This window comes from Anser brachyrhynchus, assembly GCF_964034855.1.
Source record: "Anser brachyrhynchus genome assembly, chromosome: 1".
Lineage (NCBI taxonomy): Eukaryota > Metazoa > Chordata > Aves > Anseriformes > Anatidae > Anser > Anser brachyrhynchus.
The window spans coordinates 75,429,930-75,447,668 of NC_137694.1; the positions used below are offsets into that span (position 1 = coordinate 75,429,930).

The 17,739-nt window shown below is 35.2% G+C and overlaps 1 protein-coding gene across 7 annotated transcripts in view; it reads left to right on the forward strand.

Annotated features, from left to right (window-relative positions):
• Positions 1 to 16,932, forward strand: part of PACSIN2 (protein kinase C and casein kinase substrate in neurons 2) — a 58,343-nt gene extending 41,411 nt beyond the window's left edge. For 3 of the 7 annotated variants that reach the window (XM_080576698.1, XM_080576699.1, XM_080576700.1), the window contains 9 exons: positions 517 to 673; positions 1,431 to 1,666; positions 2,331 to 2,486; positions 3,554 to 3,729; positions 6,518 to 6,638; positions 8,715 to 8,839; positions 9,486 to 9,602; positions 10,553 to 10,749; positions 15,139 to 16,932. In XM_080576698.1, the coding sequence (XP_080432824.1) occupies positions 517 to 673; positions 1,431 to 1,666; positions 2,331 to 2,486; positions 3,554 to 3,729; positions 6,518 to 6,638; positions 8,715 to 8,839; positions 9,486 to 9,602; positions 10,553 to 10,749; positions 15,139 to 15,251 (1,398 nt within the window). In that variant the 3' untranslated portion in view covers positions 15,252 to 16,932. The remainder of the gene's footprint in view (positions 1 to 516; positions 674 to 1,430; positions 1,667 to 2,330; positions 2,487 to 3,553; positions 3,730 to 6,517; positions 6,639 to 8,714; positions 8,840 to 9,485; positions 9,603 to 10,552; positions 10,750 to 15,138) is intronic. The other 4 variants (XM_080576702.1, XM_080576703.1, XM_080576704.1 and 1 more) reach the window with 2 other exon arrangements.
• Positions 16,933 to 17,739: the final 807 nt, after the last annotated feature.

The window sequence follows — 17,739 nt, forward strand, 5'->3', positions numbered from 1 at the left end:
TATAAAATTAAGTTATTAGATATTCAGCAATAAGCATAGAAGAGGGAAATAATGTATTTAAGTATCTTGATTATCTAAAACACTGCCAAGCAATAATAATGCAGAACAATTGCTTAATGACTATTGTAACAACTACCCATAATCACATTGCAGAACTAATAACATGTAGCTTCTTTTGTAATGCCATTGTTGCATTGCTGACTAAACTGTCCACTAAATAGCTAGCTTTCACTTTTAGTAATTTTTTTTTTTTTTCAGGATAACTTGTGGCTTTTGTGGTGTTCTTGCAAGGGGCTTCCAGCATCTTCTGGGCAGATTATTTTTCAACTTCAGTTGTCTTCAGTATCTTATCCAAAGCAGTTAGGTTTTAAGATTAATTGAAAGTACTGTATGCTGTAATTGATGAATTCCTGTTAGATTATCTTACTTGTAGGTAACAGTATGTGTGTTAATCAGAGATCTATCTTGCTTTCAGATGTTTCAAGCAGGAATTGCTAAATGTTTGTCTCTTTATAGGTTGGAAATTACAAGCGCACAGTAAAACGAATTGATGATGGTCACAGACTTTGCAATGATCTCATGAATTGTATTCATGAACGGGCACGAATAGAGAAGGGCTATGCTCAGCAACTTACAGAATGGGCAAAAAGATGGAAACAGCTTGTGGAAAAAGGTAATACATTCTAATTTTGAATTCTGAAATCTTAAATGAAAAAAGTTTCTGAATGTTTTGGTAAGTGCAAAGTAGAAATTTGTAGCCTCTAATGGAGCCTTTTCAAAAGGCTCAGTAGCATAACAAATGAATCTTTCCAAGATTAAGCTTTTCTGGATTAAAAACAAAACAACAACAAAAAGACAAACCCTGCTCCTTTTCTGGTTTGCTTATTTCTTACTGAAGCAGATGAATCTTGCTTCCAGTGTTGAGATATCCGAATAGATTTGTTTTTAAAGTAGTAGCTGTTCCTAGGTAAATAATGGTAGAGAACTCTGAAAAGTTGTCTGCATAATAAGTTGTTGTTGGGAGAAAGTAATAGAAGAGATAAGTGTTGTTTTAATGGAAGGCTAATCTGATACCATTTTAATTATTCTGAATTAGTTTGTCTTTTTCTGGTTATCCATGCTTCAAAAAGTATGTTGAGAAATTGAAGGCAGTTCAAAGAGGAGCTAATAGGTGTAATACTGAGAATCATGGTATAGGGAGATGCAGGCCAGGCTAAATGAATATTATTTATTCTGAAGTAAAAACTTGTAATATTCTAATATAATCTAATATAATTTTGTCTGAACTATTCCCTTTTCTAGATTTACATCAATATCTAGGAATTACTGTTTTGTAGTGAATATAAGTCAATAGCTCCAGGTAGTTTCTTGGGAATATAAGTTCCATGTGGGTGATGGTTACTGAGAATGACACTTTCTGTTGTGTTTAGGCCCACAGTATGGAACAGTAGAAAGGGCTTGGTGTGCTTTTATGTCAGAAGCTGAAAAAGTGAGTGAACTACATCTAGAAGTAAAAGGTTCACTGATGAATGAAGACTTTGAAAAAATCAAGAACTGGCAGAAGGAAGCCTTTCATAAGCAAATGATGGGAGGATTTAAGGAAACCAAAGAAGCAGAAGATGGATTTAGGAAAGCTCAGAAACCCTGGGCAAAAAAGCTGAAAGAGGTACAGCAGTAGATTATGTATTAGATATCCTGTGTTACAATATATTAACGTCTCAAATCTTAATAAGGGAGTAAGCTCCCTGTTCTCTCTGCTGGACCCTCCTTTCTCAAAAAGATCTCTTGTTTTCTGTCCTCTTCTGAAAATAAATATTTTCTTTTGGTCTCTCTTAATCTAATCTTGGTGACTTCAGTGAAAATCTGGAAAAAGTGGAATTTAAGTTATAATTTTAACAATATCTGATCATGTGCATTGAGAAGTTGCAAATTGCTCGAAGAAATGAGCAAGGGAAAAATGTGGGTTTTCTCCTTGTCATGCAACAACATTATTCTTAAATAACAGGTTTCTAGAAGAAGGGGAGCGCAGGAGTACATGGGCATGAGGAAAAAAGTTCTATTTGGGACTTTTTGTAAACCTTTTCTTGAGTATTTCTTCACTTCTCTAAGGTTGTATGAGTGACATTTCTTGTATGGTGAAAGACTGTTGATTGCTAAGTACTACAGTTTCCTTCTATTGATTCTTGTGTAGTGTTCATTCTTTGGCCTAAATGAAAAGTTTCCCGAAAACGAAAAAACATCCTGAAACAAAACCTCCCACTTTCTTCATTGCAACATGATTATTGTTTTATAAAGTGTTCCAGATGCAGAGATTAAAATCTTCTTTTTAGGTGGAAGCTGCAAAGAAAGCATACCATGCGGCCTGTAAAGAGGAGAAACTGGCTATATCCAGAGAGACAAATAGCAAAGCTGATCCAGCACTAAATCCTGAACAACTTAAGAAATTACAAGACAAAGTGGAGAGAAGCAAACAAGATGTACTAAAGGTATATTTAATCTATAGCTTGTGCATATCTAAGCTTTTTTTCTCCTGAATGTGCAGTGAACCACAGTGCAGCACACTTTCAGTTATGATCCTATACCAATATTTAAGAGTTTTCTCCCATGTGCCATTGATAAGTTCTTCTGTAAAGAATGGATAATACATTACCTCTGTTTCACATAAGTACTTTGAGTAGGGAAGGAAGTATAACTCCTGGATTTTCACTGTGTTATTCTACTTATTTACTAGTGAGGATTGAGTTATTTCATTTGAGAGGCTGTGAAGATAGATGCTTATAGCTTGATGACACCTGAAATTGTTGTTGGTCTTGACTGCAGGATAGTTTTTTTTTTGAAGAAAGTAAGCTGATATAATCCATTTAAATAAAAGTAAATACACTTGTGGGAATGCTTTTCCATTGCCCAGTTTGGCTTATCTCTCTAGCAGGCTTCTGCCTAGAGCTTTGTCCTATGTGACTCTTGACTTTTTCAAAAAAAACTTTTCCGTTTGAGATGCTGCTCTGTGATCTGGAAGGCTGATGTTATGTTGGGTGGGATCTTTTAATTCATGTTTCTGGACTGTTGCTGTGAATTAGTGTAAAGTTTGAAGTTCAGTTTAATAGAGCTCACAGGATATGTGATTTTATGTTCACAGGGATGTATACAACAGTATTCTCTTCATACCTCTCAGTATACTATGTAAATTGCTGAAGGGGAAATGCTAACATTCTGAATTTGTTTGGAGATCTTTAAATAAGACCTGTAACTTGAAAAATTGCTTACTCTGTTGTACTCTGTACCTCCTTTGTTTTTTATCTTTCATGTTACATTAACATTTGTCATGGTTTCTTTTGAAAAGCCAGAGAGGAGGCCTAGGACTCTATTGTAATTGTTTTGTAATTTCGTTAGATAACTCTCATTGGGATCCAACACAGATTGTAGTTATAAAAAGAGAACGCAGTTTGGGATCTTCTAGTCTAAGCCTTGTCCGTTACTGTATTGAGTCTTGTAGGATGGTAATAAAAAATATTGCTAATTAATCTCTTTTTTCCCTCTTTCCCTCCCTCCCCAGACAAAAGAAAAGTATGAAAAATCACTTAAAGAATTAGATAGTGTGACACCTCAGTATATGGAAAACATGGAGCAGGTATTTGAACAGTGTCAGCAGTTTGAGGAAAAACGCTTACGTTTCTTTCGAGAAGTGTTACTGGAAGTTCAAAAACATCTTGACTTGTCTAATATTGCAAGGTAAAACTGTAAGACCTTAAAATTAACACTAATGAGCAAAAAATATTCCATACATCAAGTAGATAAGTTTAAAACCTGAATTGTTTTTACTTTTATTGCTTCAATTCGCTTGTAGTGTAAGTGGACCTTCTTTGTTTTGTCCACGATCAGACTTGCATGTATCCCTAGCATTTGCTAGTCTTATTTAACTTTATTAGATGAACTGGTAAGTCCTCATCCTTGATGTATTTTCATAATCAAATGTGTGCCAATTGGAAAGGATTCAGAGCTTAAAAAAAATGGATCAAAGGTTGGGAAAGGAGAGTTTTGTTGTGTTATGTCTTGAATGTGTATTGGAGAACGAACTAGATTTTATTAGTGTAAGACAGCATGAGTTTCCTAATGTAAACACATCTACTGTTAAAATGCTAGAGCTCAGTCTAAAGTAATACAGGAATTACCTTAACTTGTAGAAGTGTTAAAGATCCATTGGCTGACCATCACTGAACTTAATTTCAAAGTCAGCTTTTTATACCGTAGTATGTGTAAAGCATGCCTTGTACTTTATTTTCTGCCTGGACCTTCCTCCCTGAATTCCAAGAGATCTAAACTTCTGCTACGGTACTCAAACCAGAGCACATGAAGTTTATTTTGTCAGACCATGTAGCATGTCATCAACTATTACAGGCCACTCTGATACAAAAATACTTATCTGTCAGCAAGACAGCAGTTATAATGATTTTGTGTTGTCTTGCATTTGAGAGGTAAGCTGCTGGAGTACTTGCAGCAAATGTTGCAACAGTAGTGGAATTTACATCCCACTTGTAATAGCAATTTTTCATGTGTAGTCTAAGTTGGCACTTAATTTAAAAGGAAAAAAGTGTACTCTTGGCTAGCTGCTCATTTCTACTCTGTCTTCTGGTGGTGACAGAACTGATATAGTAGTCCATCCAATGGGAATTAATGAGCTGGTCAAGGTAACCTAGGGTAGAAAGAATCTGGTTTGTTCTGAATGATATTCTGATCAGTGTTTTAAGTTGACTTGGTATGCAGCCCCACAAATGTTAGCGCTGGCACAAAGAAAGGGGTGATATAGGGGCAAGAATATATATAGCTAGCAATAGGTAAGGGCAAGATCACTTATTTTAGCATTATCATCATTTTGGTTTGCTTCAAAGTTCTTACTGTTGAAGGCAGTTTCTTTTTCTCCTCTGAGAGAAGATAGTTAGGATTGTCATCCATTTGAATTCAGTTTAATTGGATTGAAACAAACTACAGATCAGAAATAAATGAGAAGTGGTTAACTTAAAAAGGCAGGGTGGGGAAAACTACAGAAGGTGAGCAAGTGGACAGGCAGTGGTTTTCCTTTTAAGGTACTTGGGAGATTTGGGTGTGGTGTCTTACGGTAAGTTAGTAAGGTGAAAACAAGGAAAGGAACTATTAGGATAAAACTAGAGACAAAGCAACCATAACTGTTTATTTCGCTATCTTGGTTCTCTTTGCATATAAAGAGATAAACAGTGTAGAATAAACTCCTAGAAGGAGGTTTGTGTTCTAACTTTAGGACAGACTAATAAAGCTGAACAACACAGCCCAGAAAGTAGTCCTGTCCTGTTTTCTGTGACTGTAGATGTCCAGTTAGTTGTTGATTTGGGTTAACTGATGGCTAGCGAGTCATTCAAACAAATTAATTCCCTTTCTCAAAATGCAAGTCTCTCCATTGCTTAAATACATTCAGAGAAGCTCCATTGTAGTCAAAGATACTGCATACATGTTAAAGCAGTCAAAACATAGAAATTTACAAGTTTGGTAATACATTAAGAAATTTTGACTTATTGACAATGTAGCACTAATGAATTCTAAGTCTAGATTTTGTGTGACTTGACCTGGAAGGATTTCCATAAATTCCCTCTAGCTTGAGGATAGACTGCTAATTTTGTGTCACATTTAAGCATTGTAGATGTTGTGTTAAGACCTCTTTATACTGTGTGGGTTCCATATTGCACCATATTGGTCCTTTTGTTTCAAAAAAAATAAATAAATAAAAAGGGGGAGGGGAGTTGTATATGTAGTCATAGCCTGTAGAGCAAATATATCACATGCATGGTTTAGTATCAAAATTGTATCTGTAATGTGGCTTCTATTCTATAAATAATTTATAGTTACAAGAATTCAATTTAACAAAGAACAATTAGACTAAAAGATGGGTAAAAGTAGCAAGGTTCTTTTTTATAGTGTTTGATATTTTAAGTAAATAATATAATTAAAATCAGAGTACCTAAAACAGTAAAAGCCGTTAGCAGGTATAAAAAATAGACGCTTTCTTATGCATTATTAAAAAGCATTTAACTCTGCTTCAGGTTTGATACTTTTATTTTCATAATGAATCATAATTCTAATTGAATTAAGAACTGAGTTTCACAGAATGTAAATGTAGCACAAAAACAGTTTCTACTGTTCTGTAGACAAGCCTTTAAATTCAAGAAACTTCAAGATTGACATTTGATGTTTCGATACATTCCTACTTAAATCTTACTGACAGCTAATTAAGTTGCTTTACAAAACAGTAGTAATACTTAAATCTTGCAAATAAGGATTTTCTTTCAGTGAACTTTCAGCAAGTTTACTTGTTAGACTGTTCCTTTTTTACAGGCAGTTAATAGCTTGTCCTACAGAGCTTTTAAAATGTCTTGCTGTAATTTTTTTCAATACTATTGTGAACTTTGAACTTTTTTTTATTTTATATGGTTAGAGGATTCACTGTGTTTCTAAATGGTGTACTAAATTTGAAGACAAATTTGTGTTGCAGTTACAAAAATATCTACCGTGAACTGGAACAGAACATCAAAACGGCAGATGCTGTTGAAGACTTGCGGTGGTTTAGAGCTAATCAAGGTCCAGGGATGTCAATGAATTGGCCTCAGTTTGAGGTAAGATCAGAGAAATGAAAGCCCAGACTTATGTCTGGTTTTCATGTCCTTGCTTTTTGTCACACTCCTTTCTGGTGAAACTCTTAGATTCAGATTTACAGCAGTGAATTTTGTTGTTTTTACAAGCCCTAACAATTTTTCTTTTCTTTATTTCCGTTGGAGTCCTCACAGCCTCCACTTTTGGAGGTGATTGTACAATACCTGTTTAAAGTGAAAAGGGTGAAAAACAGATTTTTTTTTTTTGGAAGCTGAAGTCATTAGTAATCCATGTTTTAGTTGCTGTACCTCTGACATCTGTATATGTGATTCTCCCTTCATACTGTCACACTTCAATTTTGAATTTTCTTGTTATCACTTAATGGTCAAGTAGGCAGCAAAGACTATTGAAATAGTTTAAATACTTCAGTTCTGAAAACTTTGAAGCCTTTAACTATTTTTTCCAATGCCATTATTAAAAAAAAAAAAGTTCCACCTTGCACCAGTTAGTTATTTTATTGCTGAATACCATTTGCAGAAGAAATACAGCTTTTGAGGAATGTTTTGCTAACTCAACTTAGGAGAAACAAGTATCAAAACGTATCAGTGCAGATCATACTAGTGGAGTATTGAGAGGCTGGAATTGGAATGAATTTCTGACCAGAATCACGGGGTTAATTGAAATAATTTCTGGGCATTAAGTTAATGGAGTGGAAACCTCAATTATGGAGTATAAAGTATTCCCTTTTTAATGTAATGGAAAATATCACTTTTAAACATTGAATAACTTCAGATTTGAAGGTTTGGGGAAGAAAACTCATACCAGTACTGAAGAATTTCTTTGGCTGAAGCACTGAACTACAGTTACTTCTGTGTGGGGAAATACCATGCTTTTTCACAAACATTGTAATTAGCACATGAAATTCTGTTGTTACTATTTTTCTAATAAAGTGTTTTTTCATTTACATGCTACAAGGATGAAGTAAGTAAAACAAAGTCATGATCAAATATGAAATTGCGTTATAAACTGCAAATATACTTAGGTCAGTAATCTTTAAATTGTGGTGACTCAGAAATCCAATACATATTTGTATGAGGTTAAAATAATAAGGTGCCTTTGAAAAGTTGGTCAGAAATCACTTAAGACTGACCATGCTACATGTATAAACCAGTAACAGCATCTCGCAAAATCTTTATTTTTTCTTAATATTTCACAGGTTATTTTTTGCATTGCAAATATCTCCTGACACTTTTTTGAAACTTATTAAGCCTTCTGAATATGAAACATGTCTAAGTGTAGGATGTTTATTTGTGTCCAGTTAGTTCTCTGGTGCCTGTTTTATGTTGGTATGCAGCCTAGTTTGACTTGAAAGGTATAAGTTGTGTTCAGATCTCATCATGCCTGTCCATTTGCCTTTTGAAACTTGTGAATGTTTCAGAACATCAAGGAGAGGATGCTTAACAAATGACATCACAAATTTTGTCAACAGTTGTGTTGATTTGAGCCTTGACTTTTTTTGGATGGCTTTTAAGGACAATAAATTTACTAGATCTAGAGTGCAGTACCTTAAGTATTTGTTCACATTTCAGGGACAAGAGAAGTTATATGCAATGACTTTAAAAATAAGCTCCTTCATAGGTCAGTCCTGGAGCGCTTCTTGAGAAGTAAACCTGTGACATAAAGTAGATTGTAATACTTTTTAAAATTAAATGTGAGGTTTAACTTTTAAAGCCAGATGTCTTGGCATTATTTGAAACAGTAAATGCTCTTGGTACCACTTTGAAAGAGCTGCACTGACCAATTCCGTAGACTTCTCCAGTTGTATGTCAGATGTCTGGTGTTTTAAGTCTTTTCAAGGTGTTCAGAATGCTAAGCAGGGAAGTACAGGTCACTCTGGTATTTGTGAGTAGCACAGGTATCCTAGCATTGCTAGGATGGATGAGAACTATTATAGAAACATTTAGAGTGACTTATCCTTACAATAACTATTTGTACAGCCGTATGTATTAATGTATGTTCCATAACTCAGTCTGAAAAATTAAATATGATAATTACTTGTTCAATTAAGTTTCTCAATCACTTTTTGCATACATTGTTAGGAGTGGTCTGCAGATCTGAATCGCACTCTCAGTAGAAGAGAAAAGAAGAAGGCTTCTGATGGAGTGACTCTGACTGGTATTAATCAAACAGGAGATCAAGTTTCCCAGCCTAACAAACATAGCAGGTATTTTTTTCATGCCTTAAAAAACTAAACAGAAAGGACTGTTTAAGATAACAAGCTACACAGGATCAAAAAGCCAGTGTAAAACTAAACATTACTCACCTGTGAGCATTTTTAAAACAGCTTTCTGCAGCTCACAAAATATTTTGGGAATTATTCTCTATTTTACATTTCTCTTTCCACTGTGAATTATAAGAAACCAAATTACATGAGTAACTGAACTCTGTAGTTAATCTGGGAGTTAGTCTGTTGCTATTTTCCCATCTCTAGAAATGACATTTTACTTTGAAATCTTAGTCTAAAAAATGTGTAGTCGCTTCACAATTCTGGATGTCATTAATACATAACTGTTAACATCAGCTTCCTCAGAAAGTAATGAAACTGGATAGAAAAATAGCACTGCCTTTTATTGCAGGCAGTAAGAAAAAGAAATCGTGGTCCACAACAGTTCTGGAGGAATGTATCATATGTGAGACTTCCAGAACTTTCTTGGATCTTTCACTACACTTGATGGATGGTGGTTTTTTTGTTCTTTGTTTTTTGGCTGGAGAAGGGGTCTGCTAAGAAACTACTTAGTGGGACACCAGTGACAGTGTGTTTACTCTTAAACAGATAGGGTCACCATAATGCTCTTTCTTTTCCAAATTAGCAGTCTTAGTGTCCAGAGTAACACAGTGCAGTCAGTACAATCAAGTTACAATCCCTTTGAAGATGAAGAAGATACTGCGAGTACTGTCAGTGAAAAGGAGGACAATAAGATCAAAAAGTTGGTGAAATGTTGTTTTTTTAATTGTTTTCACACTTGCACTTTCTCTATCCAGGGTTTTCAATTTTTGGTTTCTGTAACACTATGCTAGTTGGTGCATGAAGTCCTTTTAAGAGGTTGTGTAAGCGCAACACTGTAACTTAACTTGTTTTTCCTAACAGATGCCACATCTGTTGCCTTGATCTTCTTTGGTTTGAAACTACTGTGGTTATTGGCAGTTCCTAACAGACCTACTGTTGCTTTTTTCCTTCCTTTACCAGTCCTATAAAATGTTGAAATTGATGGGTTTTTCTAATGAAAGTACTTTGCTTTCTGGAGCTTTACTGCTGTGTTCTCTTGCTGAACAAGTCTGCTTTTATGATTGCTTTCTTTTTGTTTAGGACTTTCTCAAACAGCTGCCTGTTGCTTCAGTATGCCTACCTGGGGATATTGTATCACTGTCTTAAATGGCATGTGCATGCTCAACATCAAACACTTTTTAAACAATCAAATTGTTGCTCTATAATGAAGCTTTTATATTGGTGATTGCAACATACAAAAAGTTAAAAGCTACTGTAGGGGTCCATAGAGGTATGGGAGATTCTACAAAGCAATTTAAATACCTAATTGTTCTCATCTAATATCTGAACAGCTTTTACTTTTCTAGAATAAATAACCCCGTGGATTCTACAAGTTTCTTGTTAGAGAAGTTCTTGGAGTTTATGGGAAAGTTGTCCTTCACTTTTTTCCTTTTTCCCTTTTTTTAACTTTTAAAATGTATTGTAAGAATGTGGCTTTACTTCTTATTTTTCTGATTAAGGCATTGCCAGCTAAAGGTAGATAAGATAGAAATAAAGTTTCAAAACAGGGCTTTATAGAGAAGTTTAAGCTTAACTAGGGGAACTGATATCTTGGGGTATTTCTAATCTCCTAATCAAGGGCAGAAAAAGTGATTTAAAAATTGTTTTTAGTGTTAGCAGCTATGAAAAAAACCAAAGCTACCCCACAGATTGGTCCGATGAAGAGTCCAACAATCCTTTCTCTTCCACTGATGCAAATGGAGACACCAATCCATTTGATGAAGATACTTCTCCCGCAATGGAAGTGAGAGTGCGTGCCCTCTATGACTATGAGGGCCAAGAGCAAGATGAACTCAGCTTTAAAGCTGGTAAGTGTGCATCATTCGCTTAAAGCATTTCAAAAGAAGAAATGGGACAAATAAGGAGCTTTTCTCTTCAGCATTTATTTTCTGAAGTCACTTGTCCCTCTGAATGTACAACTCCACTTACAGGATCCTATCTAACTCCCACTCTTCCTGATAGCGCTTCTTGGTACCCCGTATTTGGAAGTACTGAATTCTAATCTGTTTGGAAGGTATTGGTATATCTGTTTGGTATACTCCCTTCCTACTGTCTTGGTGTTAAACAAAATGGTGAGCTGCAGAACTGGTAATCTCACCTCCTTCTTTTCTTAGTTGGTGATAGTAGCAGCTGTTGCTTTTAGCTGTGCACAGATGCTGGCCCCAAAGTTCTTTTTTTAAAAGAAAAGATTACAGCACCAAATCTTAAAACAATAAATAATATCTAATCAACTGGAAGTACTCCCTTTTTGGCCTCCAATTTCCAACATTGCTGATGTATTTTTTGTTTGTTTGTCTTAGTTGAAAACTTAGTCATGGACAGAATTTTTTCCTTTCACTCCCTCTGGTGTACCTAAGCATGGTAGCTCTACTGCATTTATCCAGTTTTGTCATCTTGCATTACGTTAGAGACACTGACTTAGACATCTCCTTTCTTGGGGTGACGTTTTGTTTCCCTTGAGCTTTAAAGTCTGTTCCTTTCTTTGCATTTTACCTCCTTGCTGCAGTTGAGAGAAAGAATAGAGGCATACAAGTGACAAGTCTTGTGCGACGAGAGACACACAAGTTTCCACATGTATGTTTCCACAATACAAAGTTGGCAAAAGGTTGTGGTGGTTGCATGCCGTGGATGCTGCTGCCTCCAGTTTGTATGGGCTAGTTCTTCCAGAAGTTGTGTGCCGAGCGAGTGCCTGAGCATCTTTCTGAGCACAGAAATAGGAAACTTCAAGTTTTTCAGTCTGTCCAACCCGAAGGCAGTACCCTCTAGTGGTGGAAGGTGAAATCTATACCTTCTGACCTCGTAACAGGCAGTTGTACTACTGTCCTGTCTAGAACTGCACATTAAAAGTTTGCTAAACAGGAAGTCAGAATAAGATTGCATGAGTAGATTAACAAAAACAGAACTTTGGTTTGTGAAAATGAGAGAGGCAATCTAATCAATCACGTCTCTTCTCCTTTGCTTGTTGCTTACTTTTTTTCTCATGTAATGACTGACGTATTTGTAGAGGACAAACCGGATTCAAGTGTTGAAAGGTCTGAGAAAACTTTTTGTTCCACTTCCCCTTCAGCATTCATAAGAATTATGCTACTCTGTACCATCAATGGGTCTTAGATAGATGTTGCAGCTGAAAGTTAGTATAGTAAACAAGTCAATGATGTAGTCAATTAATGTGATCAATGAACTGTTAAACTTTCATTTTGCTTATGGAGAAAGGTGTTGCTCAAAACTGAATACAAATGGAGATTGTTTATAAAAACAAATCATCCCATAAAACCCCAGAGCCCTGGTGGTACTCTGTCCTTTCAGTCTTCCCTCCTCTTTTAATAATGAAACTCTCTACTTATGGCTTTTCTTTTTTCATAGATAAGTAATATGTGGACTTCCAAAGAGGAGGAATGGGTTGGTTTGACCTTCAACTTTAAGTTATACCCTGACAGAAGGACCGTAGTAACAAAACATCTGGAGCTTTCTCTGGAATACACAGAAGCTAAAATTATTCTTCATTCTGTAGACTTCAACTGCTTATTTTTTCTCAGTAGGGGATGGAAATAAGCTAATCTTGAAATATATGTATTGTGTCTGTAAAGTCAATCTGGCATTCCAAAGGCTTACAGTAATGAGCCTTTCCATGGCAGAACTAGGCAATGTTTGTACACACAGATGTAATGGTTAAATACAAAGTTAGACATTCCATACCAGCTGCGTGACTTGTATTAAACCACTTAAACCATGTGGTTCTCAATGGGGGGGGGGGGGATGTCTGTACAAATAAAGTACAGCATATGTGAACTGTAAGAGGTGTTTGTAGGCTTAACTTAGAAATAGCTTAATACCTTTGAAGGAAGAACATTAAAGTACTTTATAACACCAAAGTATATGACTACATCAATCAGAAGAAAGGGATCATGCTAGGCTGTGAGTCCCCTTACAGAAGGTGAATTACAGAATGACTATAGGCAAACTTACATAGTTTTTACACATAAGTATTAGTGTGACTATGTAGACACTGAACGTACAATAAACTAAGTAAAAAACACCCACGCTGTCAGGCAGGAGCCACTTTAAAATGTAATCTATTCCTTTGTTCCTGTGTGGACTATGCCTAGACTCCTGAGCAGCTGTCAGGAGAGGATTAATTCATTTTGCAGATCTATTTAAATGTATGTGGATATTTTCCAATCGGATTTCCTTGAGTATTCAAGAAATTTGCCTACACAGCCTTTATGATCGCTTCTAGGCACATGCTGTAGCGCATATGCACTGTGTGGCATCCCTCAAATATATTTTTTTCAAGGTTTGAAACTAACCTTTTTATTAGTGGATTACTGCATACATTTTTTTCCTTGGCAAACAGCTGTGGTAGGCTTCCAAATAGCTGAAATTACTATCCATACTTCGAGAGCCTTTACAGTTGCATAACTGCATGGGACATAACTGTCTAGTGTATGTCTAGCTCTCTGCCATGATTGAGAATAAATAGCTACAGCAAATATAAACCATGCAACGTTATCAAAACATGATAGCGTACACACTATTTTTATTGTATTTGTAAAGACTTTGTTGTAACTCTGTTGTGCAGGTAATTGTCAAAAGTGGCAGTGTTTCAACAGACCTCCAAGTTCACTAAATTTCCAAGTCCTAGTTGTACAAGTGCAACTTGTCATCGCAATACAAGTGCAATTGCATGGATGCTTACTGCCAATGTGGCATGGATTTGATTAGGCATTGTTTTCATTTTAAAATACACTTAATAGAAGTGGCAAGGAAGTTTGGAATTGTACACTCTCTCATTCTGCATGGCTAGAAATAGTGAAAAAAATGTAAAATGTCTCCATAAGCCAACTACAGTACAGTCTACAATGCTAAATATTTGTTCATAGCATTCTTTTATTTGTTATCTGGTAGATCTGCAAACTAGAGGAAATGAAGCTTTAACCTTTTATAACTAACAGGGCAACTATAGAAGATATATGAAGTTCGTCCATTTCTAACAAAAAAAATAATATATATATATATATTGCTTAGGATTATTTTGAACAAAAACTAGCCTAAGACTTCCGTAGTACTTTATGTATTTATAGCCATTAGGGACTGGTTAATATCATCAGCATATATTTCCTTTTGCTTACTAAGATGAAACACAGATATGTTGTATGCAGAGAAATAATTAGACACAAATAAGTTGCCTGTGGGGAAATAATTCTTAGGTGGTGTGGCCTTTTTTTTTTTTCATGGTGGACCTTCATTTGTTTATAGATAGGATCTTGGAGTCTACAGACATTTTAATATATAAGTATTTCCTGAGTGAGAATGTAGAAGATTGGACATGCATGGTGGTCAAAAAGAGGTTACGTTTATAGTTCATAAATGTCTGGATGAATAATCAGTGTTAGCTCTTGCTGTTTAAGTTAGGAATCAAACTGAGTTACCTTTTTTTGAGCTAGAACTCTACATCATCTTCCAGCAATATAAAGCTAGAGCAGTAAAAGAAGTTCTATCCCAATATTTATCTCTTAAAAAGATGAGGAGAGATGTTGCAAAGAGTAAGGTGTTAGTTTCTTTTAAATCTTCCAGCATCACAGCATAGTAGTGGTGTACTGAAAAGCTTCAGTTATAGTTTAAGAGAATTTTACTGCCACTTCTTAATGTAAGTACACTTCTTTTGTAACATTTCTTACTCCTTATGTTCCACCAACTCTTACACTAGTATATATTGACAGTAAGCCTAATGAAACATTTCACTTGTGCTGACGTTTTGTTGAGTCATCAGTGTAAGATTATTCTTTTTGCTTAGAGGTAATTTTACTATCCACAACTATCTTTGACTGTTCACACCTTTAGATATAAGGGAACCTTGGATCTTGTAGTGCAATAACACCGTATATAAGTTGAAAAAAGTTGTATTCTTTTATTGTGTTTGAAATGCTATTCTTGAAATTGTATTAGTGTAATGTTTTAGTTTCAAAGTATCTCCCTTCCCCCTGTTTTCTTGAAACTGGGGGCCTTTCATCCTATATGTAAATCTGTGGGTGGTATTAATATCAAAAGCATGAAGAGCAGAGAAGAGAGGTTTTCTGCTGGTACCTTAGGTGAGCAGGGGAAGAAAAGTGGACACTTTAGAGAATTGTCATCTTATCTTTCTGTTGGTGTTACTTAGAAGGTTACAGATTTGTTAACAGTCCTCCTTCTTTTTGCAGGGGATGAATTAACTAAAATGGAGAACGAAGATGAACAGGGTTGGTGCAAAGGACGTCTGGATAATGGACAAGTTGGTTTATACCCAGCAAACTATGTAGAACCAATCCAGTGACAAATGACAAAGTTAATATAGAAGTATTACAAAAGCTCTGAAGGCCTGTACAGTATATATTTAAAGTGAGAGGAAGCTGAATGATGTATAGAGTGTATATATTTTAATGGAAAGGAGAGACAGCTTGATATTGAAATCATAGCGATTTAAAGACGAGTTAGAACTATTTTGATGATGTTTTCAGAATTTGTGCACAATGCAGTGGAAAGGGGTTAGGTGGAAAAATAGTGATAGGAAAAATACTACTTAAGCTTTCTCTTCCCACATGTTCTGTTATTGTGACTCTTAAACTTTTTTGCATTTTCTATGCTTGTGCCTCATCCTACCCGAGGTATGTGGCTTATGCTGACTTTTGTTTAATCGGTTATTTTAAGTGACCTTCAGTAATTTGCAACTTGAATTTTTAAGGTTGTTATAGTTAATTTTCTATTTGTTCTTAGCAATGTCTGAAAGATGCAGTATTTTTTTATTTAAATGCTATGTAGTTAAGCACCTTTTTTGTATGCTTGATCAAATAATACTTAAATTATGACATAGATTTAGTCACCAGTTAACTGAATGAAAACTCTTTCCATGTTGTAGTAATCTTTGTCAGTGTGGCTTGAAGCTGTAAAACAAATATTGTATTTAATAATTATCTGTTACAGAAGGTTATTTGTAGCAGGTGTCATGGGTTGGGATTCTGTTATGAATGTTGTTTACGTGGTTTGACACTTAAATGAGTTTTCCATCTAGATTTTAAATAGCACTCTATAAACGAAAAGATAAATCATACATAAGCCCCAGAATACTAGCTATTTCCAGCACGTTTGCAGGGGAAAAAAAAACTCCTTTTAACTGCTAATGATTTTTGGGTAATTTGAAATGTTAAATCTGTGAAAACTAATTTTTTTGAACAAAGATTGTAAAATAGACTATAATGCTTTTATTAAGAGGCTATCTGTTGTGTATATGTATATATAATTTGATATTCCAAAATATAAAGAGCATGGCTATTAGTTATCAAGTCTTTCGATGTGGATAAGATTTAGACTGTTTTAAGAGTTTAAATTATAGGTATATTTAAATCTGCTTTCCTGCCACGTTCATTACTGTACTATAGACTAAGTATTCTGTGATTTATATTTTCGGAAGTACAGTAAATACACTAACATACTCAAAATCTGTATTTGTGGATAAATTTGTGGGTCAAAATATAAACTAGCATTAGTCCTTACATGGATTATTGTAGCAGAACACTGTAAAAAACATTTGTTTGCAGTTACAACTCGGTCATCTGTAATCTTGTCAAATAGTATAGCATTTGTGACATTTAAAACTGGGTTGTAAATTACAGCAGATTTGTGTTTAAAAAAATCAATTATCAGGTGAGTAGATATGCTACTTTAGGAAGCTACACTGTAATTAAACTAACAAATCTATTTTGGGGTAACTATAAAACACTGTTGGTAGTTTTGAACTTTGCTTTTTGAGCTTATAGGTATATTTAGTCAACGTTTTCAATGAATCAAAATGTGCAAGCTTAGAAAGTGCATGTATGTATGTGTCTGTCAAGGAAAACTTACCAACATAATTGTTCATCCACAAGATGGTTACTGAATTTGTCAGGAATTATTGCTTTGGGTCTCCGTATTGTAATATATTTTAGAAAACAATAAAATCTGTTAATCTCTTAAATACACAGAATGCATTCTTCTTAATCTTTCGTAGTATGTGAAAATACTCTTATGAAGTAAATAATGCATTTCATTGCAGTTCAAGATGACAAAATATGCATTGTCTAAAAGAATCATAAAGAAGAGTATGCAGTCAATAGTGTTGTGCTGTTAACAAGAGGAGGTGCAGTGCACAGGGGCTCTTTGCAAGAAGACACTGCAGCAAAATGCTTATGGAAGAAGAGGAGATTCATGTCTTTTGTGGTTATGTGAAATCTACTGTGAGGGTGCTTTCCCTGGTATAGTCAAGTCTGGTATAGCTTGGGTGAGCAGCTGAGCTTTTTAAAAAAATAATACATGAATCTTTTCTGCATTCTCTGTGGATTTTTTGCTGACTGGTAGTGAATAACATAGTGGTTCTTGTAATGGCTAGCCACAACTTTTATTTAGTCCCCCACATCAATACTGTATCTTTTAATCTAAATGAAGTACTACTGGTGGTTGTCAGATTTAGTGAAGTAACCACAGAATTGAAGAGGAAGGGACCACAGGAGGTCCCTAGTCCAGAGTCTAATTTAAAGCACAGTCAGCTCTGCATTCAGACCGGGTTGCATTCAGGCCTTTGAGCTGGTCTGGAAAACTTCCAAGGACTGATTCCTTAAGTTCACTGTTCGAACTGTTACAGTGCTTAATTATCCTTATTGTGTTGTCTACACACACACACACACGCACACACACACACCTTTCTCTGCAGTTAGAACCTGTCCTATTGCAGTGCGACCATTGTTTCTTGTTCTTCTGTGCTTGAATGGTGCCTGTCTCTATTGTCTTCA